Source organism: Cydia strobilella, chromosome 16, assembly GCF_947568885.1.
Source record: "Cydia strobilella chromosome 16, ilCydStro3.1, whole genome shotgun sequence".
Classification (NCBI taxonomy): domain Eukaryota; kingdom Metazoa; phylum Arthropoda; class Insecta; order Lepidoptera; family Tortricidae; genus Cydia; species Cydia strobilella.
The window spans coordinates 5,196,071-5,223,921 of NC_086056.1; the positions used below are offsets into that span (position 1 = coordinate 5,196,071).

A 27,851-nucleotide genomic window follows, 5' to 3' on the forward strand; every position below is an offset into this window, starting at 1 on the left:
TTTTCTTCTTCTTTTATAGAGTCCGGGAGTTTATTATATATTTTAATAGACATTACTAAAGGGCCTGATGACAGTAGTTTAAGTTTACAAGGTGGTGGGATTAGTCTATTCTTGTTACGTATGGGTCGTGTAGAAGGTAGGTCCTCTCGTTTTATATAGAATTCCCTGTGCTTTCGAACGAACTTACACATTTCTAATATATACATAGATGTAAGGGTCAGCAGTCCAAGTTCAGAAAAATAAGGTTTGTGGGTTTCGATTTCGTCAAGTGTTTTATTTATTAAGATACGAACAAGCTTTTTCTGAAGAGTAAAAAGTAATGGAGCGTTGGTACTATTACCCCACAGAATAATACCGTAATTTAGCCAGGCATATGCATACGCGTAATATGTTGTTAGTGCTGTCTCTAAATTTGTCGTTACTTTAACCTCCCGAAGCGCATAGACGAATTGAGATATTTTTTTCCTAATTTTCTCTACATGAGATTTCCAATTCATGTGACTGTCTATATCTAAACCGAGTAATGTAGCGCTTTGCACGACTTCTAGCTGAGTATCTTCGTAGGTGTAATCTATATCTAGTGGCGTTTTCTGGTATGGGTAGAATGCAATTATTTTGGTTTTCTTATAATTTATATCGAGGTTATGGTCTCTCATCCAGGAACTGATTACATTTAGGTTAGCTGTAAGTTTCTCATTGACGTCTTCAGGGTTTTGGCAAGCTGTAATTAGTGACACATCATCGGCAAATAGCACACAGGGATCATTTGTGATTTTTGGGAGGTCATTGATGTAAATAAGGAAAAGCAAACATCCAATAACGCTTCCTTGCGGGATAGAGGCGTTAAGAGTTTCATAATTCGATTTGACATTTTCTATTTGTCCAGTTGCAAAATTAAAGTGTTCTATTTCAACTAGTTGCTTTCTATCTTTTAGGTAAGATTTTAGCCATCCGAAAGCAGTTCCGCGAATTCCTATCCCATATATTTTATTTTTTAGTCTTAGTAATAGGGTCCCGTTTTTACCCTTTGGGTACGGAACCCTAAAAAGACATTTTGTGCTGTGTATTTTAGTCTCGTATGTAGAATACGTTTTTCCTTAGAGCCATCAATAACCATGTTTTATACACAATTTTTTAATTTTTTAGATCTTTATGTTTCAAAGCTTTTATGAGCCATGTTGCTTGAATTAAATGAATACAATACAATACAATACAATTTCATAGTTTGATATGAAGGTACTTCCTTCCGCATTTTCTTCTCCAGCATTTCAGCAAAGAAATATTTTTACACCACTACCAGAAAATATTTTTTACATGATTACAGCATAGGCTCCATATGAGGATTGAAGGTCTCGTTGCGCTCCGCCTTAGTGAACATCAGTGCCCTCGTCTTCTCATCCCCGGAACATGGCATCAGCTCATTGGCCCGCTGCCCCACAGCAGAAGCAATGGCCAGGGCAGGAATCCTCCGGTTATAGCTTTTGTCCTTAGCCTAATACAAATAAAATGAACTCACTTGTAATCCATATGAGGCCACCGCTTGAAGGTCTCCTTACGCTCAGCCTCGGAGTACATCAGTGCCCTCGACTCCTCATCTCTTGAGCACGGCATCAGCTCATTAGCCCGCTGCCCCACAGCAGAAGCAATGGCCAGGGCAGGGATCCTCCGGCTTTGGCCTTTGAGCTCTTGGACAACACCGGTGGTGACCAGCCGGAGTGTGGACTGGGGTAAGCATATGGTGACCGTGCTCCACTGGAAAGTAAGTTAATATTAGTATATTATATGGAACTTAGTAGAAACGCTTGTTGTTATAATATAAAGTAGTGCCAGTAAGAAGTATACAAGGTATGTGCGGAAATACTTCCGAATGTAACGTAATTACGAAAATCACCCATAATTCCATTAAATCAGAGTCCATTTTGGGATATCCGATATTCCGATACGATTGCGCGGGATTCCCAGAATACACTATCGTGAGTCCTAGCGGAATTAAAATTAAATTACATGATTCGAGTCACAATTAGAACTTGAGTATAAGCGATTTATTTTGATTTTAATGCCAGTATGACTCATGATAATTTAAATGTATTTTTCTGAGGATATGTTTGGGGAAACATACTGATAAGACTGATAAGTACTGTGGTAGTACTATTAGTTATTCTGTGATACTGTCAAATGCACAGAGCGAGGCTCTATTTAAGCTACTGAGAAACAGCTTGCCTAACATGCTCTACTTTCAATTTAAATAAAAATAACATATTGGTTGTTGGTAATTTATTAATTTGACATTTTAGGTCATTCTATTGTAGCCCGGGCAGTTTTCCGCAACTCAAAGGGTGAGTGGTAGGCTAGTCCAGTCAGCAGAACTCCTCAAGGAATCCTATCAAACCTTTGATATTGAGTAGGACCTCAGAGAGATCTCTCAGGGATTCAAGAAGCTTTGCCCTGTATGGAGCAACTCCGCTGCATTCCAGCTTCAGGCAAATGTTTAATCAAGTATTACCTTTTGCGCCTTAACTCCTTTTCTGGCCGGTTCAGCATCAATGGAGTTCTTGAGCTCATTGATGAAGTCAGTGAGGCCCTCGATGGAGTGCACGTCCAAACTCTGCAGGCACTGGTACAGGAGGACGGCCTAGAACAAACAAAAGGATAATTAATGTTATAAGAAATATTTTTACAAGGACTAATTGTAATGTCAGTAATTTACCTATCACTCGACTGTTAGGAGCCGGGCCTCCTAGTCTAGAGAGAGAGAATTATTACGTGTCGTAGCGTTGGGGAGAGAAGATGCAACATGAGGGACTGTTTGCTGTCAAATATCGGTTTTGTAACACAGTAAAAATTCTGTATGTGGTCCTATTATGTATTCTGTGCTAATATACATTACAAGTAGGTTTTTTTTTTCGTATAATAAACCTTCGATACGGGGGTTAAAAATGTAACAAATGTCACCCGTGCAAATACAATTAATATCTCACAAAAAATGACATTTGAATCATCAATATCAGCAATTCGGCAAATCAAACTGAACTGGAGGTTTGACAGAGTAGAATGGTATTATGTCATTTATTGTAATTATTTTAATGCTATCGGTTCCCATCCCATCCTTTTTTACGTCGCGTGCCCCTTGATTTTTTTTCTTTATAGTATCAAAAACATTAACCTGAATTTTGTCCATGCTAAAGTAGGTTAAGTACATACATAAAAGATGTAATGTTATGCCCTACGGACCTAGATACCATAAGCAAGAACATACAAACGAACGGTCCATTTTATAACAATGAAACACGGCATGGTTATATGTATATTGTATTTTGTTTTACAACGACTACATCACGCGAGGTAATAAAGGCATATGTTTACGAGTGACCACTCAAGTGCAAGTGTAGGCTGTGACACGAGTAATTTGATGAATAATTTCTTTATTATGGAATCAAATTCAATGTTACAAAAAATATGCAAATATATATGGGGGATAAATGAAATTTCTTACAAAATGTGTAGCTTTTTGTCTTTCTATCTGTCATATCTACTCTCTCATATAATTTAATGTAACTAAACATGATGCACCCTTAAAATTTCACTTTCAACTCTAACCATCACAAAGCATAATTGTCACGTGAGCAGTAGCCCTAAAAATCGTAATCAGGCTTACTACCAATTTTAAAACTTATTTATTATGTAGAAGGTTCAGTAATATACTACTCTACTGTGATAGTAGCCACATAAAGCTTTTTCTACCCACTGCTGTTATGTAGTTGATTTTTGTTGTGTAACTTCTAAAAATTGACCAACTAGCTTTTGCCCGCGACTTCGTCTGCGTGGATTTAGTAACAGCAGCTAAAGTAAGTATAGCGCCTGGATAAATTCTCATAGCAATTCAATTTGAGCATATTATGCACACAAATTAGCAGGCACTTCATTAATTATCTCAATTCCACCCCGCTTTTTACTTTCTTAAGGGATGATTTTCGGGATAAAAACTATCCTATGTCCTTCTCAGGGACTCAACCTATCTCTATGCCAAATTTCATCTAAATCGATTCAGCGGTTTAAGCGTGAAGAGGTAACACACACACACAGAAAGACTTTCGCATTTATAATATTAGTATGGATTTTAATATTTTTTTGGTATATAACCGTTTTTCATTGGTGAGAACAAGAATTTGAGTGAAGCTAAATGAAAATCGTAAAAATGAAACACTATTCCTCCTATATTTCAGTTTATCTTTGGTAAGGAACTCCTAGCTACCACTACTCATATTCGTTGAATCATCCCTAACAACCATTTTCGGTCGCCGTTACGACACGGTGTAGACACATCTTGCGTCGACACCGTCTTTTCCGGTCACAAAACGGTCGCAGTGTGGTCGCCGTTACGTCGTCGTTACCAAAATGGGGAAGGCTCGACACAGACACATTTCAGTCACAAAGTGTCGTCGCCGTGTGCACACATTGTTACCAGTTTGCGACTAGTTATCTCAAAATCATTCGTTCATTTTGTTCGTTTCAAATGGGAACTGTCGGATGGAAATATACTTAAATAAAAATAAACAAGTGACAAACGCCATCGCTAAAAAGGATTTACAAGACGTAAGTATTTATTGTTTGCATTTATATTACATTATGGCTTTAAATACTATGGGAAATTAAACTGCTCGAGTGATTTGATTAACTAGGTGTAATTTTATCAACGCGCCACCTCATTATTTTAGTTTAGCCAGAAATGAAATTATTTACTTCTCAGTGCATGTGTTCATAACTACATTATTTGATGCAATTTTAGTGCTCCGATGCATATACTATACCTAAATAATAATAAAAAACGCTTTACATACTACTAAACTTGGTAGTTATGATGTAAAAATATGGTTTAAGGCTGAGAAAAATTCCAGTCACCAAGTAGTCGCAATGTTACGACTCTGTGTAGACACTGTGTAGACATATGTCAAAAGTAGTAACAAAGTTACTGGATTTGCAAAATGGCTCCTTGTACTCATTTGTTTTCAGATCAGTGTTGCCAGAGCTTTTAGTACGATTTTACGTACTTTTTGAATAGCATACGTACTTAAAACGTACCTCGCCCAAAACCGTACTAAAATCGTACTTTTTGGCTAAACCGCATATTTTAGTACGATTTTACGTACTTTTCGTATGAGCGATTCAAAAAAAAAAAAAAAAAAAATATATATATATATAATATAATGGCGTAGAAATAATAGTGACAGACCAAAAAAGTACGATTTATTTGCGTAAAAATTTGCGACTTTTTTGTTTTGGTTTTTGAGCTCCCGATATTTCGACGCAGTTACATGCATCTTATTCACGGGTGACTGAAGATAGCGGGTGGGTGTCAAAGTTGTGTAGACTGCGCTCTGTCTACCCTCATTATATCATATCGGGGATATCGGGAGCTCAGAAACAATACAAAAGGTAATCACGGTCTATATACCGGTCAATATAAGTCTAGTGAAAAGTCATTTTAGATCATTTAAAGCTTTTTTTTTTCCATACAAAACATGGTACTATATTGGTGATTCTTGAATTGTGTCCAGAAGTTTTTTTGGCATAAAAGTTTATTTTTCACATATTGTTACATATAAAGTACATACAAAAAGTGAGCGTTCCGTGACATCTCTTGCATTTTTTAAATATGTACTCTTTATCTATGAGGATCTCACTAGAATACCTAATATAATTAAGTCGTTAATTTTTAATGATCCTGTATAATGATCTCAGCAATTCGAAAATGAAAATGAAAATTCGTTTTAGTAGTTTAAGTTTTAAATAAGTATTAAATAAGTACAAACGGATGGTTGTGATATAATATATAGACTGCGAGCCACGAACCGATTTTAATGACCTATAGCCTCCCGGGCGAAAACTCGTAAAGTGGAATACCTAATATAATTAAGTAGTCAATTTTTAATTATTATTTATAATGATCTCAGCAAGTCGTTTTAGTTTAGTAAGAGCCTGTTATCGATTTTAGTCGCAAAAATGTAAAATTGTTAGATTAAGTCGCAGAACTTGTACACCTTTTAATACGTACTTAATAGAAATAACAAGTACTGGTTTCTATTAGCACGTCTTCTCATCTTGAAGTTTTACAGATCAATTTTTTGAAAACAGACTCTAAATTAGTAACTGATGGACGTTTAGCGCGCGTAAAGCACTGATTTTGTCGCTCATATTTATTTGTAAACTTCGTAAAGTTTGGACTGCTAAAAATAGTAATTTGTATTACACATATCCTGTACTCTACCTTTTACAGACTAAATTTTTATTATTATGACTTTGAAGTAGTGTAAGTTAGACGAAATCAATTTCTAGTATATTGTTCTGGAAATCATTTTAGATCATTTAAAGGTTTTTGTTTTCATACAAAACATGGTACTATATTGGTGATTCTTAAATTGTGTCCGGAAGTTTTTTTTATAAAAAAATTTATTTTTCACACATTGTTACATATAAAGTACATACAAAAAGTGAGCGTTCCGTGACATTTCTTGCATTTTTTTAAATATGTTTTCTTTATCTATGAGGATCTCACTAGAATACCTAATATAATTAAGTCGTTAATTTTTGTATAATGATTTCAGCAATTCGTTTTAGTAGTTTAAGTTTTAAATAAGTATTAAATAAGTACAAACGGATGGTTGTGATATAATATATAGACTGCGAGACACGAACCGATTTTAATGACCAATAGCCTCCCGGGCGAAAACTCGTAAAGTGGAAAACCCTGGTTTTTTTCTTGTTATTTTTTAATAGTTTAGTATGGTCAACCACTAAACAAATATTAAAATTTAAAATATTTTGAGCCTTGCCAAGATAAGGGTTAAAAAAGTATGCTTAGAGAATGTTAATAATTAATGTTTATTTATAGAAGCGTTGATAATATTGGAAAGAATACCATTTCGGTATTGCAATCCATATCAAAAACTTTGCATTTAATGTCGTCTAAATTATATTCTCTCAATTCTTCAGTTTCATAAATGAGCGCTGTGGCATATATGTTTATGTTTGATGATATAAATGGCAACTCAAAAAAATTATATTTGTTTTTTATATTCCCGCCGGAGACTTTTATTTTTCCTTCTACACAAGTAGCGTATTGCATTTCTGTTAAATTTTTGTCAGTAGTTAGAAACCACTTGTCCTTATTGTTTTTAGATATCGAGTATTTTTTACTAATTCTGACTGTCTTAAAAACTTTTTCACCAGTTTCCAGTAAAATTTCGTTTTTGAGGGCGGGATCTGATTTTTTGCAAGTAGTCTCTATATTCAATTTCGACAGTTCTTGTATGCGATTCGCTACTTGCGCCAATGGTTGGTCCCCTTTTCGTAACAGGTTTTTTATTAAAAAAGCATACCGCATACATACTGTAAATCATACATACTGTAAAGCATACCTTCAAAAGGATAGGCGCTAAGAGAAGGTAGAGACCCGAACTTCATAACGTCAATCATTGACAACATGGCATAAAATCTTTTTCCCCTCACTAGCTCGGAAAGTTGTCGTTTATCCTTCAATACAAGCGGGGAAAAACGCGTTTTATCCACTAGTGGGGAAAGTAATTTGACCTTGGATGGAGCGTGTTTAAGTAGCTTGACAGATAACAAAACGTAAAACGCTCATGATAATGGTTCGTTCGATATTAATTATCATTAAATAAATGGTTTGAGAATCTAATAAAAATACCAAATTTAGCTTTATTTAATGATTTTAAGTCATAAACCTTAAAATTCCATAAGAAACGTTTGTTTTTTTATAATGATGTTAAATATAATTCTGAACGCACAAGTTGAGTCGATGCAATTTCAAAACGCATCGTTGACATTTCATACATCAGAAATGTCAACATTGTCAACAAATTTTTTACTTAAAACCTTTTCTCACCGACTCGCGTAAAAATACACAACTTCCAGAGTTTTCCCGTTATAATATCGTAAAGAAATGAGTGATTCCAGTGATGAAGATGATCTAAACGCCTGTGGATGTTGCACTTTCCTCGCTATAGTGAGGTGAAAAGTTTTGTGTTACACACGGGCGCAAATGTATTTTACTTCTCGTGTGTTGAAACACTCGCTACGCTCAGGATTCTATTTTAGAACCACTCGCTTCGCTCGTGGTTCACCTATAGAATCCTTTCGCTTGCTCGTGTTTCAATTCTACACTCGCGGGTAAAATACAACTTTGCACCCTTGTATAACAAATAACTATTATACTGGACGCTCGATGCCCAAAAGGGACGGTAGTTCGGAAGGGACGACAAAAGGACGGTGTGGCATTAAAAAGGACGGAAAATCGTCCTATTTGGGACGATCTGGCAACACTGCTATTAATGGACAGTTTGACAAACCTTGGTTTTCAAGAGGTATTTTATATTGTCATTTGCGGTCACAATGTTTCGAAACATTTCAGTAACCGTTACGACACATTGTGTAGAGATTTGGTCACAAACTGAACGCAAAGTGTACACAATGTGTCGACACCTTGTTACCGAAAAGTGTACACACGGCGACGACACTTAGTTACTGAAACAATTCTGGTCACATTGTGTGCACACGGCGACCACACTAAGTTACCAAAACTGAACACAGTCGCAAAGTGTAGTAACGGTTACGACACCGTTTCAACACATCTGACATTTTGTTACTACTTTGATGATTCTGCGACCGGAATGGTTATATGGGATGTGTATTGTCTCCACCACCAAAATATTCAATGTAAATTAAAATGGGACCTTATAGTGCACATGATAAAGTCCTATTTTATTTTGAATTTTAAGTGGAGATTGTGTTTAAAATGTTTAAATCAACAACTAAAAGTTGTCTGGAACAAATCCCTTTTTACCCAACTACAGCCAAGCAAAAGTAGGGTTATTAAGCTATAATGCCACCTTTTGTCTACCTATCTTAGTTTTTAAGTTGGTGAGCAATAAAGAATTAGGTATGTATTGGTATTGTTGTGTTAATATTCTAATGGTCTAAAAATTTGTTTGAGATAAGCTGTTCCACCATTTTTGATTAGCTGAAGCCATGCAAATGTTGTTAACCTACATTTAACACACTCATATAAACTTGTGAATAAATAAGTAACTAGCACACTAATAATGCAACAAAATCCTGCTAGTTGATTTTAACCTACTTCTAATTCAGTGGTTTCCAAAGTTGACTGGGCCCCGACCCACCTAACAAATACTGCCAAATTCAGGACCTCTTGACCGTTTTCAAAAGGGGGGCATAAATATTGTTGGTAACACTCAGATTCCCTAGTAGTGTCAGGGCCCACTCAATATTCGCTCGCGCCACCAATCGGTCGCGACCAATAGTTTGAGAAGTGCTGTTCTTATCTAATATCCACATCAATTCAAAACTTACTATAGCCTCGTAAGACCCAGGGCAATTTTTGCGCTTTTGAATTTGGAACTTTCTTTTATTTCTATAAGTTCAAAACTCGAATTTAATTTGTACTTGTACACGTACACGGGGACTGATTTAAAGCTGATGGAGACGGAAAATTGTGGATCTTATTGGTGGCTACTAGTACGTTTTGACGAGTCCAATTCATTCATGGGTGTTCGAGTCCACCTAAGCTAACTTTGCACCAACTTGAACAGAACAAAGTCAACAAGTGTCATTATGAACGTAATTTTTTCATAAAAAATTTACATTAATGATGACATTGCCACATTTTGTCAGACTCAAGCAGGGATGTTGCGGATGCCGATTTTATGACATCCGCGGATGCGGATTTTTAAAGGCTCACATCCGCGGATGCGGATGTCGAGAATGTCAAGATTAGGCAAATAAAAAACGTCAAATATTACACTTCTAATTTTTATTTACAAAAACGAAACTTTTAGTATTTGAACAAGAATATAGGTGCCCCACAATCGCATGAATATACTAAAGTCCAAATAAAACAAATTATTCACTTCTTGTCCCTGTCCGTGATAGGCTAAAGTGCTCGATCGACGAATCACAAAAACGAAACGAGATTCCTATTGGCTAATGACAAAATTACCTAGCACTTACGCCGCCGCTGAGTCCGTTGAGTCTAGCTGAGACGTTCCTGTACCTACCTGTTCCACATCCGCATCCGCAGTAAGCTCCGCATCGATTTTATGCGGATGCGGATGTTGAAAATAATGCGGAAGTTCCGCGGTTGCGGATGCGGATGCGAATATTCGCAACATCCCTGGACTCAAGTACAGTTTGCAATAAATGTGTTTGCATTACTAAAAAAATGAAATTTGCAGCAGAAACTTATTTGATGAAGTTATTAACTCTACCACAATTCCAATCTTGTACCTATACCTAAAACCACGAACATAAATTTGTGATAAGACAGTTATTTTTTGCTTGGATAAAACATGTAGAAGTCAACTAGTGTTTCCTAATAAAATAAACTAACAGTAAAGTTAACTATGTACTACTGTTTGAACCATACAATACACATTTCTTAGGTTGTTTATAATCCTTTCATCTGGCAAAGTCCCACAGCGGAAATGTCTATTAGAAAACAACAATTTTAAAGTGATGTCTGCCACCGGAAGATCTTGAAGATCCATTTTTACACCGCCAATTAAACAATTCCTCTGATATGGTTTTGTATCTCTAGAACTGGGCATTTCCGTTCTATAATCCACTTCTTTCATTCTCTACCTCTCTCTATCGCTCAGATATCCAAGAGTCACAGAGAAAAAGATAACAAAATTCTGATTTTCAATGTTCAATGTAGGCTCTCTGGTTCTGAAACTAGTTTTGTATAGAAAACCAGTACCAGTACAAGCAGCAAGTTTAATATACAACATGCATGTCTACACACTGAGTCACATGTACCATCGTCTATTCATGGTCTATTTGGACACTTCATTCACTGCTGCTCATTTGTACATCTTATAAGAGGTTTCAATAATAAGAATATTCAACCCACTTGTAAGGGCAACATTATGTAAATTACGTATTTGTTTGTTCTAACTATCTTTTTCACTGTCGCTTCTCAAAGGCCTTTGTGTATCTTATACAACCTACATGCATATCCTACATAAGCAGAGATCTTATACTAGAAATGCATTAAGCACTTCACCGAGTTGAAAAGATTGATTCATATCTTTCCCTCGCGGTGATATAACTCATTTCGCTCAGTGGATCTGTATATTGTTTAAGAGTGAGTAGAGAGAGATGTCAACCAATCAGATACACACAGCCATAAGCGCGAACAAGATGGCGAATCACACGATATGATCCTGTTTTCCCGACACCCTCCGAATGCTTCTGAACCACTCCGAAACCTATTTGCATCGTCTCACTTGCTCATCACGCTCGGCCGGATCATACGAATCATGGGTGGAAAAGTGCGAGCAATGAACACTGAGATAGATGAGTTACTGAGTAAATTAAATCATCAGTGAGTTGAAGAGCGAGTTAAATCATAAGTGAGTTGAAGGCTGAGTGAGTTCAATCAAAAGATATCGTTCATTTAAATCACTCACTCGTGAACGACACATGCCTATCTTAAACAGTACATGCGAATTATGTTATAATAATGCCTTTTTAACCATTTATGTGTTGATGCATATCAAATAAGTAGGTACTCATGATTTGGTGTTGGTGCACAAGACTGTTGAAAAATAAGTGTAATACAGTTAAAATTCAGCATAGATTTACGATGATTTGATGTTTATCTATAGATATATACAATATAGAAGTAACTAGATACCGTTTTAGGTTAGATAATCTGTCAAGTACTACTCAATGCCCTAAACCTTTAATTACACAAAGATGTTCACAAACTTTGTACATACCTCAGAGAGCACTAGTTCAATTCTTATTATTTTATCCGGCTGCGAAGACGGGAGCGGCCGTTGGAGCGCCGTGTGCAGCAGCAGGACTCCATTGTAATCCGTCCGGGCTCCCACGCCACTGCTGTCCCACACGAACACCCTGTCAGCCCCCGACACATACTCCACTCCAAGCGTACCCCCATCATCTGCAATTTACCAAAAACTCGAGTATAATCTCGACGCACCAATTATTGTTTATAAAGAACTGTCAGCCGAAACAATGTAGGGCAACTAAGAACAATCCTAACGCGTAAATGAATGCAAAATGCTGTAATTCTTATTCAAATTCCTCCTTATACGAATGCAATAGGGGAAAAATTATGGAATATATTGTATTAGACATGACAAGCATCTAAAATCGTGACTTACCCGCTGATAGGCAGGACGACTGAAGAATCACACCAGAATTGACATCCAAAACGTGTACACCACCAACGTCAGTCTTCACCAAAATTATGTTCAAGTTACTGTGATACGTTAAAGAAGTAACAGGAAAGTTCATACGTATATAACCATCTTCTCGTAATATCAAAGAATCATCGCCCATCGTGGCCGTGAACACATCTGTCTATTCTACGTAAACGCCATTTGTAATTATACTTTTTTTGTGTCAAATATTTTCAAGTAGAATGGCCAGGCCAGATACAAAATCTGCCAAGGGTGTGATGACAAATTCTAAAATTTTTTTTGGGTTATTGATTTTTCTTATTATTATAGAATAGTAAAAATATAGTATTTAAGTATTATTATAAAGGTATAAATATATTTTATCAGCGTATGATACTTTATTTATACAATAATAAATAATGCAAGACTGCAAGTAGCCTTCTAGTGTTGCCATACGTATGTCCTTGCTTTCATTTTTAATTCATTAATAAAATAAGTCGCTCCAGACTACCGGCGCGAAACCGCGAACACGAGTGTGGAGTCGATTTCGCTGATTAGCGAACTAAACTCCACACTCGCGTTTGCGGCTTCGCGCCGCGATTTGCGCACGAGTGTGGAGGGTCCTATAGGATTGGCAAAGTCACGCACAGATTATTAACTAGTTACTTCGTAAGTCACGCATGAAAACATAAAGTTAGTTGTAGACTTTCGTGCAATGTACGCAAATGCATGAGCCGCTTTTAAATCGTAACACACTACCGCACCGCAGCGCGACCTTGAGAAACATAACCATATAACCATAATATGATACATACAGCTCAAAGTATAGTCGCCATCAGATATATCGGAGCGGCCGAGGCGCTCACAAATATCTGAACACGCCTCTATTGTCAAGGCGTTATTGTTCATATATTTTTGAGCCGCTCCGATATCTCTGATGGCGACTGTACCAAACATATTGTATAGAAGGGCGAATTGAGGAGAAAGCTATAAAACACAAATAAAATAAATACAATATACGCGATATAATCCGTTTTCATAGTTTTATTTCATGAGTAACTATCGCGGTAACCGAAGACAATATTACAAATAAAACATTTATAATGAGTATTTTATTTTAAAAAAGTATAAAAAATTGCTTAAAATATACAAATTGGACGGAACAGGTTAGACGATATGTACTTATTAATATGACGTCCTAATAACAATACTTTATGTTATTATAATTTACATGGATTTCAGCGCATTTGTATTATATACTTACTTAATTAAATAAAAAATTATACAATAAATAAAATCTATTTTTTTTTCCAACCATTTGATGACTTAAAAATAGTTGATTAAAGTCACTATAACAATAATGTACAATGCACAGGCAGAATATGTACACTGTAGTTGGCAGCACCAAGGCTGTAGGTCTTTGTGAATGACAAACATATCTAAATCTCTTAAGACTCAAGTCACTCGAACAAGTAGAAAAGAGAGCAGAGAACCGGTAGAATTTACACAAGTTTAGAGTGTATCTCTAATGGACCAAACCAGGCTTATGGCTATCTCGCGAATATTAATAACTAAAACTCCCAAGACTCAAGCCACTTCAGCCCTGCCACTGTAGAATTTGGCTTGTGTACTAAATGCCCGCTCATTCCATAAGCCAGAGGGGAGAACAGGTAGAATCGGTTCACTGTCACCAGACCAGGCCTGTGGTTCCTTCGCGAATGGCATAAATATCTAAAACTAGACTTGAGCCACTTGAGCCCCGTCATGGTAGAATTAGGCTTGTATGCTAACGGACCGCTCATTCCATAAGCCAGAGGGAGAACAGGTAGAAACGGTACACTGGAATGATCAGGCCTGTGGATCTTAGTGAATTTAAATATCTAAAACTCCCAAGCCTCAAGCCACTTGAGTCCCGCCATGGTGGAATTAGGCTTGTGTGCTAAAGGACCTTTCATTCCATAAGCAAGGGGGAAAACAGGTAGAAACGGTACACTGTAGTGACCAGGCCTGTGGCTCTTAGTGAAATTAAATATTTAAAACTCCCAAGCCTCAAGCCACTTGAGTCCCGCCATGGTAGAATTTGGCTCGTGTGCTAGCGGACCGCTCATGCCATAAGCCAGGGGCGAAAATAGGTAGAAACTGTACACGGCAGTAGACAACACAATGCCTATAGCTCCTTGGTAGATGGCATGGCCAAGTTCCGGGCTCAGGAAAGCTTTGATGCTTTTTAGGAGATATTCAGTAAGTATACCTGGAAAGAAAAAGTTGGTTAGATTTTCCTGTAAGAATTCCGTTTATGATCACATGGTAACAAATTACATGCAGAACATAATAAAGAACCCGTTCTAAACGAGTGCTATGACACAGGACTCCATTAGTTTTGCTCGACTTAGGAGAAAACTTAGAATGCGAGATGTAGACAAGAGGAGCGCCATCTTTTGTTAAGTGATGGAAGCTAGATGTCAGTAGTAGTTGCATAAGACAATTAGGCAAGGATAAATAGGTAATTATTAATAATTTCTGCTTATTTTAGGTAAATTTCTCTGTCAGACTATCAAAAATGTAACTGAACTTAATAATGATATTCTGTACTCATAAAGCCACATACCTATTGACAGAACGGTATTAATTTGGTTACCTGTTAGCATGGAACTGAAGACCAACGCAGGGAAGTAGTGGTGAAAGTACAGCACCCGCCCCATGGCCCAAAAGGGTACGTAGTGCAGGGCCCAACCGACAAAACTCCACCCAGCTGCATTTAGGAGTCTTGCATTTTCGCCACCTGTGTTCAAATAATAATATATCAGTAGGTAGGTCCCCCGGTTGGGCAGCGTTCGGGAAGCTCCACAGTATCTTTTCGTCCAAAATGCCGCAGTGTCTTAAGTCAAAAGTCTTTGACCAATGTGTGTTGCCAGTGATGACATACGGATCTGAGACGTGGGCGCTAACGATGGGCCTCATAAGAAGGCTCAAGGTCACGCAAAAGGCAATGGAGAGAGCTATGCTCGGGGTTTCTCTGCGTGATAGAGTCAGAAATGATGATATCCGCAGTAGAACTAGGGTCACCGACATAGCTCGCAGTATTGCAAACCTTAAGTGGCAGTGGGCGGGGCACATTGCTCGCGGAACTGATGGCCGGTGGGGCCGGAAGGTTCTAGTGGCGTCCGCGTACCGGAAGACGAACTGCCGGTAGGCCGACAACGAGATGGAGCGACGACCTGGTGAAGGTCGCGGGAATTCGGTGGTTGCGAGCGGCACAGGATCGGTCGGAGTGGCGAGCCTTGGGGAAGGCCTATGTCCAGCAGTGGACGTCTATCGGCTGACATGATGATGATGATGATGATGATGAGGTAGGTCCCCCGTTTAACTTAGGCGGCAACCTCGGAGTCTTCTAGTGTTGCCATACGTAAGTCCTTGTTTTCATTTTTAATACATAAGCCCCCTCCAGACTATGTGCGTCAAACACTTTTATGGCTGATTGTACTTCATCTCATATGCATGCCTAAATCAAGTATTTCTCGAGACCTTTCTAATGAACCTAAACTCGATGTGTTTGTATTTTTCAATCGAGGAATTCCGTTAGCTACCTTCCGACTGCATCATCAAATCAGCTCCATGTTAGCATATTATTGCATTGTCATCGAAATTAAGGAAGTACTCCAAACTTGAAAAGATGGAAATCGGATACCAGGAAGTAGTTCACATTTAGGTTATAACATGTGAAGCTAAATAAGTGTAAAAACCTAAAAAGTACCTTGCAACACGATGCCACGCGCCTCCGCCCGTTTCTCCCTAACTGAGTTAACGACATAAATGAAAAAGAACACGGCGAGGAACGCGAGATTGGTCCACCACACCACCGGGTTGCCCAGCAGGTACACTCTGTGTGCGCTACCGGAGAAGAATTGGCCCTGCAACCAAATAGAACATACAGTACAGTACAGGTGCAGCCCAATATCAAAGTTCACGATGACGCGCCGTACAATGATAGGCGTGGCTTTGAAAGGGTTAATATTAGGATCAGTACATATGACAATGCGAACGCGACTGATTTTGGTAAACCCAAAGATACAGATCCTTGCTATGTTTGCCTTCGGCTTCATTGCTTTTGATTCTTGCGAAATAGGACCTATGTATAGTAATTACGATTATTGCGGAACACCAATTCAGATTCTAGAAGCTACTAATCTTGAAATGCTTTTAGGAGTACCTTCTGAATCTTATCTAATTTAGTTATACATCTGTAAGACATCGAAATTCATCCTTCCCAAAGTTTGTTAACATTAAAAGTAAATTATAATGATCTACGCAATCGAACGCCTCTAAAAAGTCATATCATAAGCATGTGGATTAAATACCGATTGTTTCCATTTCCTCATACTTGTGCCGTCCTTAGTCGACAGATGGCAGCCACTGCCTGAGCGTGCTACATGGAGACCTCAAAATCTATATGCCAGCTAGTCCTTTAACTAGCCAATGTTTGTGGAGTCGTTTTTTACCCCACATTTTAATTAATACCAAAATATTACTTTGCTAATCCGCAAAAAGATAACGAGCTAGTTAATCAGTGGTAACCCGTTATACTTACTTGCGTATATTTTACATGCAATAAATGTTCCCACTGCAAAAATAAATACGCAAATAAATATAACAAACCAGCACCAAAAGAACAATACTCGACACGTGTTTCGCCTCTCTACGAGGCATCATAAGGAGATGTTGACGGTCTGACGTCCGGCAACGGAATGACCTGTCTAGAATGGTCATTTTGTTGGTACATTTTAAACCTGGATATACTGTGTGACCTTACCCGGTAGTTGATAGGCCACTGCCACGGCTGGCTGGTGACTTCGCCTTCTTTAGCCTTGAGCCCCGCGTTGCCCTGGAACATCACGGCGTGGGACTCTAAGAAGCGTTCTATGAAGCCCGATGCGTAGGCCTCGAAGCTTACTTTTGGTACTGTGAACAGAGAGCAACAGTTACAATAAGTTTTAGGCAAAAAAAATCATTTTTGGTACAAGCTTTTATCGCTGACTGTATTTTTCTTTCCACTTGTAACTAATACGCATCGAGACATTTCTAAAAACCCCAAATACAATTAGGTTGCGTTGTTTTATAACAGAGTTCCTATAGCCACTCCCTGTCTCCATCATCAGGTCAGCTCGGTGGTACCATAATATTGCAATGTCACCCGACTTACATATGTATGCAAATTTTCAGCTTCATTGGAAGTCGGGAACTGGGTTAAATTTAACTTGCAAGATTTGACCCGTACGTACATACATAGGTACAAGTTAATAAAAAGCTTGTAAAAAGGAGTGTACCAGGTTTTGAAGGGTCGGCAACGCGCATGTAACAGGGGTCCAATAGATTTTACCGATTTCAGTGAATTTGGATTTAGAAATGTTGAACTAGATAGAGTGTACCGCCGTTCAGATGAAGATAACCGAAACGATCACAAAAGTAAGTTTTTAATGTTTTTTACACTTGGCAATAGTTCAAGGATGAAAGGGAACAAAGCGACCCATGTGCTTGTTAAGAGTCCCCGGCAAGCTCGGCCGAATTTCACCTTCCCATACAAACGGAGTTTCGTTCTCATTTTAAAATTACGTATTGGATTGTAATGAAACTTTGCACATCATCATCTTCCTCGCGTTGTCCCGGCATTTTGCCACGGCTCCATGGGAGCCTGGGGTCCGCTTGGCAACTAATCCCAAGAATTGGCGTAGGCACTAGTTTTTACGAAAGCGACTGCCATCTGACCGTCCAACCCAGGGGGGAAACTAGGCCTTGTCGGAGTTGTCGGGATTAGTCCGGTTTCCTCACGATGTTTTCCTTCACCGAAAAGCGACTGGTAAATATCAAATGATATTTCGTACATAAGTTCCGAAAAACTCATTGGTACGAGCCGGGGTTTGAACCCGCGACCTCCGGATTGCAAGTCGCACGCTCTTACCGCTAGGCCACCAGCGCTCTTCATGAAACAATGAAACTTTGCACATACAATGACATATGTATATAAAAACAAACGAAATAGAGCAAAAACCAGTTTTGTATGAAGTTTGTATGGAGAACCGAGCTTGCCGGGGACTTAAGTAGCCAAGTCTACTTACGGTCATCAAATACATTCTCCTCAACATTCCACAGCGCATTCTTGTCCCTCAAGTTAGGGTTGCAAGCAACCTCTTGCTGCTCGTAACCCCACTTTGGTAACTGCTTGCCGGTTGTTGCCAGTGCGCATGCCTGCAAACAAACACAAATCGTTGAGAAACACAAAAAGTTATTGAAAAAAAAAGTTATCATGGAATTTGTGGAACATTCCGTGTTTCGCGAACAAACGCTTTTTTTAACATTTACACCCTGATGATGATAAGAATAAGAAATATGATATGATGATACTGATTTCAATGGTTTAGCTTAAAAATGTAGGTAATAAGCAAAGAGAATTAAGTAGACATAGAGTGCTCACTCCATACATCAGTTTTGTTACCAAAAAGACTATTATTTTCGTACTCGACAATAGTATCAAACCGCAACTCAGATTCCTAACATTTTCGTAAAAAAAAAAGGATATTCCTAAGCGATACTGCTGAAATCCAACATCAACACAGACGGTGTTAAATCCACTTGTTTGTTGCAGTATCGCCCTAAGGCCCAAGGTCCTACCTATAGTACTTCTTCAGGTCGATGAAATTTGAATCATATTCAATTGGAACAGAGCCGCTTTTGATTTATTTCGTTCAATTTCCAAACAACGCAAATGAACTCTATTTCCTAGACCATAGGTTTAAATTTCAGTGGCAAATTTTGGATTTTTTATTTGTATGGCTGGGCCTTAGGAGGGTATGTACTAATGTCATCTATACACTCCCATATTAGTCATTATTACGTTATGGTGCTCACTTGCAAATAGTGCACGAACATGAGTTTACTCTTGACAGTTTGTATTTCGTCCCCATCTTTGCCTCCAGCGATCACGATCTTCCACACGTCGTTCGCGTCGCCAACTCCGTCCTAGAAGGAACAATACGTACTTATTTCAAATTATGAAACTAATAGAAGATGTTCACAGACCAATATATAATATATAACATGGGTAGCTAAAGAAGCTCTCCCGCACAAAGGCCGCTATTTTTTAAAGGTTTGATAATTACGTGGAATTTTTTCGTCGATCCAGTTTAAAAAAAAACAAAATGCCGGATTCACAGAGCCACTAGTACTTTGTTTTGCCGCCATTTTGTTTTGGCGGTAAATATGTCAGTTGCATAAAAATTATTTTGTGTAGATACGGCTGTTATGGAGCGTTTTACGAAGGAACAACGTGTTTTAATTATTAAAACGTTTTACTCAACCCAATCATGTATTGCGGAAACTAAGAAAATTGCGGAAAATTCGAAAAACGGTGACATTGATTGGCCCCCAAGATCGCCTGATTTAACAGCTCCTGACTTTTTTCCTGGGGGGATATCTAAAGGGACGTGTCTATGCTAACAGACCAATGAACCTTCAGCAATTAAAACAAAATATTCAAGACACAGTCACTGAGATAACGCAGGAAATGTGTGAAAATGTGATGAAAAACGCGATGAAAAGGGTTTACATGACATTTGCCTGACATTATTTTCTATGTTTAACTGCCGGCCCTAAATACTATATATAACAAGGACTATATCATATTTTTAGTTTTATATTTCATAGAATAAAATTGCATTGAATTTTTATTGTTTTATTAATAGGTACCAATTTTAATTTTTTATTTATTTTTATGACTTGTGTAAAAACTGATTATGAGCTTTGCAGCTTAAAATAAATGTTTTTTTTATTACAAAACTAAAGTGTACTGTTATTTGGCCACCCTGTAGTAATCTACTCTAGGATAGTATAAGATATTCCTCTAGCTTACTTCGCCGTATCCAGTAACTTGCATGCATTTCTGCGTGAGCGGCGCGCGCTCCCTGTGCGAGTGCAAGTTGCGCATAGTCTGCGCATGCGTGAGCCGCACTAGATCTCCGCTGCGCACAACCACCGTGCCCGAAGGTGAGGATGCGTATGGCCGGACGATCCAGCGGTTGTTCTCGTCTTTGTGCGTGTATGTTGTTATCTGTGGATGAGGACTAAGTTTTGCTTGTTATATTTCAAGATCGATTTGACTACTGAATCTCTGATGGATTTAACGTGTATATACAATTGTATGTAAAACATGAAGGTTGAGGTCGAATCTTGAAATATATTCATGACTAACTTAAACCTGCCGATTACTCAGTACAGTACAATAACCGCCTCACCAGCTTAGACATAAAACGCCAGTTGCGGAAAGAAAAACCTAAGCCCTCCTACGTGTACACGTTCAACGCAGCTGGCCAACTTTATTGTCACGCGTGCAATAGAGCATTTAAGAACAAGTTCGGCCTGGCCAGGCCAGCCACATTAGGGCTCACGCTAGACAACGTCCATAATGTTTATTTGGGGTCGCCGTCATCGAAAACGATGAGGAGGACTATACAGTACAAATGGCGATTCAGGGCAAAGGTTCTATTTATAAACAGGTTGGAGTCTATACAACCAAAGCTATCGGACCGACCACCTTCCACGACCACGTCACACATGAAACAGACCACCGACAATTGAGGCGTTTGGTTATGTGGGTGTGTGCGAAAGAGACAACAATACAATCAATGACGTCACACATTAAACAGACCTCCGACAATTGAGGCGTTCGGTTATGTGGTTGTGTGCGAAAGACAACAATACAATCAATGACGTCACACATCATGAAACAGACCACCGACAATATGAGGCGTTCGGTTATGTGGTTTTGTGCGAAAGAGACAACAATATAATCAATGACGTCACACATGAAACAGACCCAGACCACCGACAATATGAGGCGTTCGATTATGTGGTTGTGTACGAAAGAGACAACAATACAATCAATGACGTCACACATGAAACAGACCACCGACATTATGAGGCGTTCGGTTATGTGGTTGTGTGTGAAAGAGACAACAATACAATCAATGACATCACACATGAAACAGACCACCGACAATATGAGGCCTTCGGTTCTAAGGGTTTCTGTCTCATTCATTACAAGCGTTTTTCATTGCTTAGGGCCGCACGCAAACCACCGAAGGTCACGCGCCCTTCTCACCGACTCTCATAACCTGGCAGCTGTTCCTTGGCGCTTCGCTAGCCTGCACCATGTCAGTCAAGTTCGTGGGGCTGTTCGTCGTGCTGTTTGTGGGGCTGTGGACGGTGGCTGACTTGTGGGACGTCCTTGGAGACCTTACTAAACCTGTGGTAATGTTACATATAGCACAAGTCCAAACATGGTATCGAAAAATTTCCATATATTTATGTGTCACTTTATTTTATTGGACATAAACAAATTTACACAAATTTTAATTTTTTTTATTTTTATTTATTGGACATAAACAAATTTACACAAAATAATAATAATTATCGAAGGTGCTCACAAAATTTCACTAGAAAGTACGAGAGTAACACTGGCGTTGTAAAGACTGTTCCTTATGAAACTTGGGAATAGCGACTTTAACCATTAAAGAATAAAGCTCATAATTACCTGTTGCTGCCGAGCGCCTACCCCGGACGGGTACAGATGGTGATGCGAGTGTAAGTACCCCCCTCCAGTACGATGGTTCTTCAATGTCACTACTGCGCCATAGGCCAGTACGCGAGGCGCACTGGCGTTGTGAAGACTGTTTCCTATGAGGCGCGCTTGGAAACCGGACGAGTAGAAGCCGTCGCCATTTCCACTGTTGAAATTTAATTTAAGTAATGTGTTATTGAAAAAACAATTCCATGTTTAGGCAATCAAGTAATATTTAACTAAGGCGAGTATTTGCCAGGATGGATAATTTTGAAGCATCTTTGTTCATAATCACGTGTAGTAACACTAGTAACCAACCTTTTTGACAATACGGTGAGATGTATCCAGAAGAAGAACACGTAGAGAGCAGCAGGCCACAAGATTAAGGTGATGGTTCTACCGATCAGATGTTTCATGGTGAGGCTCTGAAAGGAATAAACAAAATTAATCATACATATATTATGTGTACTAACATAAAAGTATTCCATCAAATATATCACTTTCCTGGAGCCATAAAAATGCTTTCGTATCTCTGTCAGGCTTTTCTCTACACATCGCATTTCTCAACCTATTCTCGTGAAATTTTGTGTGCACCTTCGATAATTATTATTATTTTGTGTAAAATTGTTTATGTGCAATAAAGTGACATACATACATACATATATGGAAATTTTTCGATACCATATTTGGACTTGCGCTGTATGTAACATTACCACAGGTTTAGTAAGGTCTCCAAGGACGTCCCACAAGTCAGCCACCGTCCGCAGCCCCACAAACAGCACGACGAACAGCCCCACGAACTTGACCGACATGGTGCAGGCTAGCGAAGCACCAAGGAACAGCTGCCAGGTTATGAGAGTCGGTGAGAAGGGCGCGTGACCTTCGGTGGTGAGCGTACGGACCTAAGCAATGAAAAACGCTTGTAATTAATGAGACAGAAACTACACATAACCAGCGCACTCACTACGTGCAACCACGTCAGCTAGCGGGCGCCCTCAGAGTCTCTCTCTGCTCCTGCTCTGTAGACGTGACTCGTGTCGTAGCAAACGCACTCGCGGTCGAAATGTTCCTAGCCCCATGTTTAAAATAGTGCTTCTACATATTAACCCGTTTAATCCCAGATATCTAAAATTGCAAGCAGAAACGAACTTGAGCCTCGCAGCTTTAAATTTTGATTAGAATTTTTTTTGTCATTGCGGACGCGATATACCAATGCCAGATATTTTATTTCTTTAAATATTTTATTTCTGTAAATATTTTATTTACCTTCATAGCACCATAAATAGAGCAGCTCATAAAAAACAGCAAAATTGGGTCCAACAAAATATACCGGTTTAGAGTAAGAAAACCAACATCTGAAACAACACACATTATAATATATAAAATATTATATTACATGAGATATACAATTGATGATAAATCAATGAAAACTTTTACAAAAATAATATATAGGGTCAGTCATACCACATAATAAGAGCATTGTTCCTATGAAAGTGGAGTCCAATGACTTTGTCATCTCCCATAATGATAAAAACGTCAAAGGAATGACAAGAGCTCCCAAGGTTGTACAGAACTGAAAAAAAAAAATACTATATACCTATAGTATCTTTAATGCTATTTTAACGCTGCGTCTTACGTAAGCGAACAACTCGCAAACGCGAAGCGGCGCGGCGGACACAAGGCGTTCGCGTTCGCAACGACATCGCCCACGTAGGACACTTCTATAGGTATCACCTTTGATTCACCCCGTGCCGCATCGCGTTCGCATGTTGTTCGCCTACGTAGTACGCTGCGTAATTCACTCATGTATACTTTTCAGTATTTTTACAAAACTAGATCAGAGGCAGAGGCATCTGTCTGACTGTCATTGCAAGCAATGAGCTAGTTTTTTTTTGTGGGAAGTATTTTCAATGAGGGCTACCGTTTTTGTGCTCACCAGTTGGCGCCACTGCAGATGTAGGTCCAGAAAAACAATCTCAAAATTCTTCTATGCTTATTTTTATAAAATCAATCCGTCCTAATATTCACAAAGGTATGTTAACGTCTAAATGTGCCATTTTTTCAACCTGTTTAATTTTGCATCTATTTTAGTTGGCACTTTTTTTAAACCACTAACTAACATTTATTGAGCTATATCTATTGTTTACCGTGATTAATCAAAGATGGACAAAGATTTACCACAATTATGAATAAGGAGTAAAAATTCCCGATAAAAAAGCTAGAAATCCCCAAAACTTCTATGCATTTGACATTCTGAAAGACCTCCATCTACACACGCCTATCGTGTGCGGCGCGTCAATGTAAACCTTATCGGAATGCACGAGGATTGATATTGGCCTGTAGGCGCGTCAAAGGTTTAACCAACATCAACAGTATGAATAGTTAGAGAGTTACGCAGCGTACTACGTAGGTGAACAACACGCGAACGCGAAGCGATGGGGCGCGGGGTGAATCAATCCTTTGACCTATAATAGAAGTGTCCTACGTGGGCGATCTCATTGCGAACGCGAACGCCGTGAGCCCGCCGCGCCGCACCGCGCCTCGCCGCTTCGCGTTTGCGAGTTGTTCGCTTACGTAAGACGCAGCGTAACAGTCTACATTTATGTGACAATTCTTTGCGAGAAATTAATTGATAGTTTTTGCATTCCTGCCCTGAGTTGAACAGCTATCAGATGGTACAGATGGTATAATTATTAAGGCATCTAACTAAATAACTTACAATTCTCATGCCTTCATATTTGGCACCATCATACTTGTCTCCGGGCTTGTCAAAAGGAAAGGTGCCATCATATCCTGTCAGCTTCCCTGACAACGCAATGAGCATCTGAAATATTAACAACATTAAGAATTAACTTACCTCGAAAAACAGTTTACAGTTAACTTGCTGGCTGTGGCTATTAGAGTAACTCGCAGTCAAGCATTTGTCTTCGGTCTTTTGAGAGAGTTCTACACTGAGCATGGTAACTAGACATAGACTTGCTAGCTGTGGCTATTAGTGTAACTCACAGTCAAGCATTTGTCTTGGGTCTTTTGAGAGAGTTCTACACTGAGCATGGTAACTAGATATAGACTTGCTGGCTGTGGCTATTAGTGTAACTCACAGTCAAGCATTTGTCTTGCGTCTTTCAAGAGAGTTCTACACTGAGCATGGTAACTAGACATAGATTTGCTGGCTGTGGCTATTAGTGTAACTCACAGTCAAGCATTTGTCTTGGGTCTTTCAAGAGAGTTCTACACTGAGCATGGTAACTAGACATAGACTTGTTGGTTGTGGCTATTAGTGTAATTAACAGTCAAGCATTTGTTTTGGGTCTTTCGACAGAGTTCTACACTGAGCATGGTAATGAGACAGACTTGCTGGGTGTGGCTATTAGTTTAATTCACAGTCAAGCATTTGTCTTGGGTCTTTCAAGAGAGTTCTACACTGAGCATGGTAACTAGACATAGACTTGCTGGCTGTGGCTATTAGTGTAACTCACAGTCAAGCATTTGTCTTGGGTCTTTCAAGAGAGTTCTACACTGAGCATGTTAATTAGACATAGACAAAGGAATATAATTTGATTCCTTTTCCCTTCGATGTCATTATCAGCAGATTCTACTGTATATCTTTCATTTACCTTGCCAAGAGGAGGATGTACATCAAAGAAGAAAGTCCTGTTTATGTACCAGCTACCCATTTTGCCAAAATGAGTTTCATCCCAGCTGGAAAAAATTAAATATAATGTTAAACATTGAAAAGTCCAGCCTTTAATGTTATTGAATGGAACTGGGAAATTTGGGTATTTCACTACTAGTCTAATCAGTTTCTTTTTTCGAACTGTCAAAACGATTTGCTAATATTGAACTTATATGAAACACTAGCATGGGACATCACAATCAAATTACCTACTCTTTATAGATTTACATGGGTTTTAAAATAGACATTGTGTATAAAAATAACTGCTGTCTATGTTTCTCTATTAATCTCCTGGTGCTTTATTTCTTGAATTGAGTAAAATAATTTATTGTAGATACAGTCAAATACCCTATTATTTGAATATCATTTTTTATTGGAATTAGACTTGTACAACTTTTTAACCTTCTGAGACCTACATACAAACAGTTGTTTTAGTTTTTCAAATTGGTAGGATCTCAAAATTCAATTTGCAATCCAGAACTTCTTTAAGTTCTGTAATTTTTACTGGACTTTCCGAGATCTTTTTAGCGTTTCGTACCCAAAGGGTAAAACGGGACCCTATTACTAAGACTCCGCCCTATTACTAAGACAGACGGATCTGTCTTTCTGTCACCAGGCTGTATCTCATAAACCGTGATGGTTAGACGGAAAAAATATATTTAAGGGGGCTCCCGTAGAACAAACGTGATTTTTTTTGCCGTTTTTATAGATAATTATATAAAAATAAGATAAATCAATTAACTAATAATAATAATAAAGAAAAAGAATAAATAAAGAGAATATAATAATGGTACGGGTCCCGCGAGTCCGACTCGCACTTGGCCTGTTTTTTGAAAAGTATTAGCAACTGCATGTCTATTACTATGTACATACCATACATGATCTGGTTCTAACACTTTGTAGAACCTCGTCACAAATGTGGCGCCGCACAGCACTCCAAATGTTATCCACCATCTATAACCACATTAACCAGTGTTTGACTTTTATATATTTAGACACTTTTAAATATTTAATATCAAGTTCTGATCAGGTAAAATTATGGTAAATTACAATCCTAAATAACAGTTTCTGAATCTTGACATTGAAGAATGGAGTTTCAACATATTTTAATTTATTTGCATTAAGTTTTTGAGCAATTGGCACAGCTAAATAAAGATATTTTAAAAATAAAACTTTGCGAAAGTTAGTAAATAGTGTGTAATGTTCATGTACTTACAATTTTGTAGATGAATTGTTAGGACTAGTTTTAACTTTATCAGACATTCTTTAGACTGTCGTTCCTAGTAATTTCAAAACATTTATTGTAATTTTAAAAGATTTAAAACACGAATAAATCTCATAACGGTACTCTTAAGTAAGCGAACGTCACTAGTGATTTCATTCGTGACTTGACAGTGACAGAACGTTGACAGTCGAGCGTTACAAAATGCAAAATGTGTAATGCAGATACAAGTAGCTTGAGCTGTGCTTGCACAAGACGCACAAGTGGTACAAGATGGAAGAGTAATAGTTATAGTTGTCAAATTGTCAGTAAATAACACAAATAAGAACAAAAAAAACTATACTCATCTTTTTCTATACTCATCCTTTTCTTTTGGTTGCTAGTACTAGTGACAAAGATAGTATGATTCTCTTTGTCTATGTTTGAAATGAGACAGTCCTTTGATAAACTATACTTCTTTTATAAGGGGGTAAAGTTACCCAAGCCAGCAAAACATTCTAAAATAAATTTTGCCACAGAGTGAAACAAAAAATGATTCACCACAACAAAGAAAATACAAATTGTGAAATAACTAGTATGGACTGACGTTATCTGACATGGCTATTTTTGCGTTACGTATAGACGACGAAACGACGTCCCCCCACCCCCCCAAAAATCGGCAGACTTTTTTGTACAGAAAATTACAGACAAGGCGTCTCCGTTTGGTTATATCCTCTAAGGCCCCACATGTGGATAATGGGCGTACCACACCATCGCACCGCACCAAGGTCATTGTGCGACGCATTGATTGATGCGTCGCACAATGACCTTGGTGCGATGCGACGGTGTGATATACCTTAAAATACAGCTTTCTCATAAAGGACTCGCATCCAGGCCATAATGTTTAAAAAAAAAAACAGTTTTTGAACAATCAAGAGAGCCTTTACAACTTTTACTTTGTGTGGTAAAAACAATATTGCATCTTGTAATATAATATTATAGTATTTTTATTTATTTAAGCATTTTAAAACTAAACAGTGGATACTCTTGCAGTTTTTAGTAGAAATTTAAGGATTTGGTGACTTACATTATTTAACATTCGTGTAACGGAGAGTTGAGGTT

The 27,851-nt window shown here is 38.3% G+C and overlaps 2 protein-coding genes across 2 annotated transcripts in view; both read right to left on the reverse strand.

Moving 5' to 3' along the window:
- Window positions 1-12,452, reverse strand: part of LOC134748276 (baculoviral IAP repeat-containing protein 6) — an 84,617-nt gene extending 72,165 nt beyond the window's left edge. The window contains exons 1-4 of the mRNA XM_063683010.1: window positions 12,225-12,452; window positions 11,817-12,001; window positions 2,504-2,632; window positions 1,517-1,752 (exon numbers count right to left, since the gene is read on the reverse strand). Coding sequence (XP_063539080.1) covers window positions 1,517-1,752; window positions 2,504-2,632; window positions 11,817-12,001; window positions 12,225-12,402 — 728 coding nt within the window. The 5' untranslated portion in view covers window positions 12,403-12,452. The remainder of the gene's footprint in view (window positions 1-1,516; window positions 1,753-2,503; window positions 2,633-11,816; window positions 12,002-12,224) is intronic.
- Window positions 12,453-13,279: 827 nt separating this feature from the next.
- LOC134748242 (protein O-mannosyl-transferase 2) lies at window positions 13,280-26,877 on the reverse strand. Its single transcript, XM_063682970.1, has 16 exons — window positions 26,745-26,877; window positions 26,402-26,482; window positions 25,470-25,554; window positions 24,572-24,676; window positions 23,317-23,425; window positions 23,119-23,207; window positions 22,566-22,754; window positions 22,171-22,277; window positions 21,826-22,018; window positions 20,146-20,343; window positions 19,146-19,256; window positions 18,356-18,485; window positions 17,053-17,201; window positions 15,997-16,153; window positions 14,881-15,024; window positions 13,280-14,493 (listed from the first exon to the last, which is right to left on the reverse strand). Exons 1-16 carry the CDS (start codon window positions 26,789-26,791, stop codon window positions 14,276-14,278), a joined length of 2,112 nt encoding a protein of 703 aa, XP_063539040.1. The 5' UTR covers window positions 26,792-26,877; the 3' UTR covers window positions 13,280-14,275.
- Between the last annotated feature and the right edge of the window lie 974 nt (window positions 26,878-27,851).

What these genes read in the sequence shown, in the direction of transcription:
- LOC134748242 (XM_063682970.1), bottom strand. Translation starts at nt 26,791, where the DNA reads ATGTCTGATAAAGTTAAAACTAGTCCTAACAATTCATCTACAAAATT. An exon ending in AAGTTACTGGATACGGCGAA is followed by an intron (nt 19,257 to 20,145) that starts GTAAGCTAGAGG and finishes TGTTCCTTCTAG; the next exon opens with GACGGAGTTGGCGACGCGAA. An exon ending in CTTCAGTTCCATGCTAACAG is followed by an intron (nt 14,494 to 14,880) that starts GTAACCAAATTA and finishes TTTTCTTTCCAG; the next exon opens with GTATACTTACTGAATATCTC.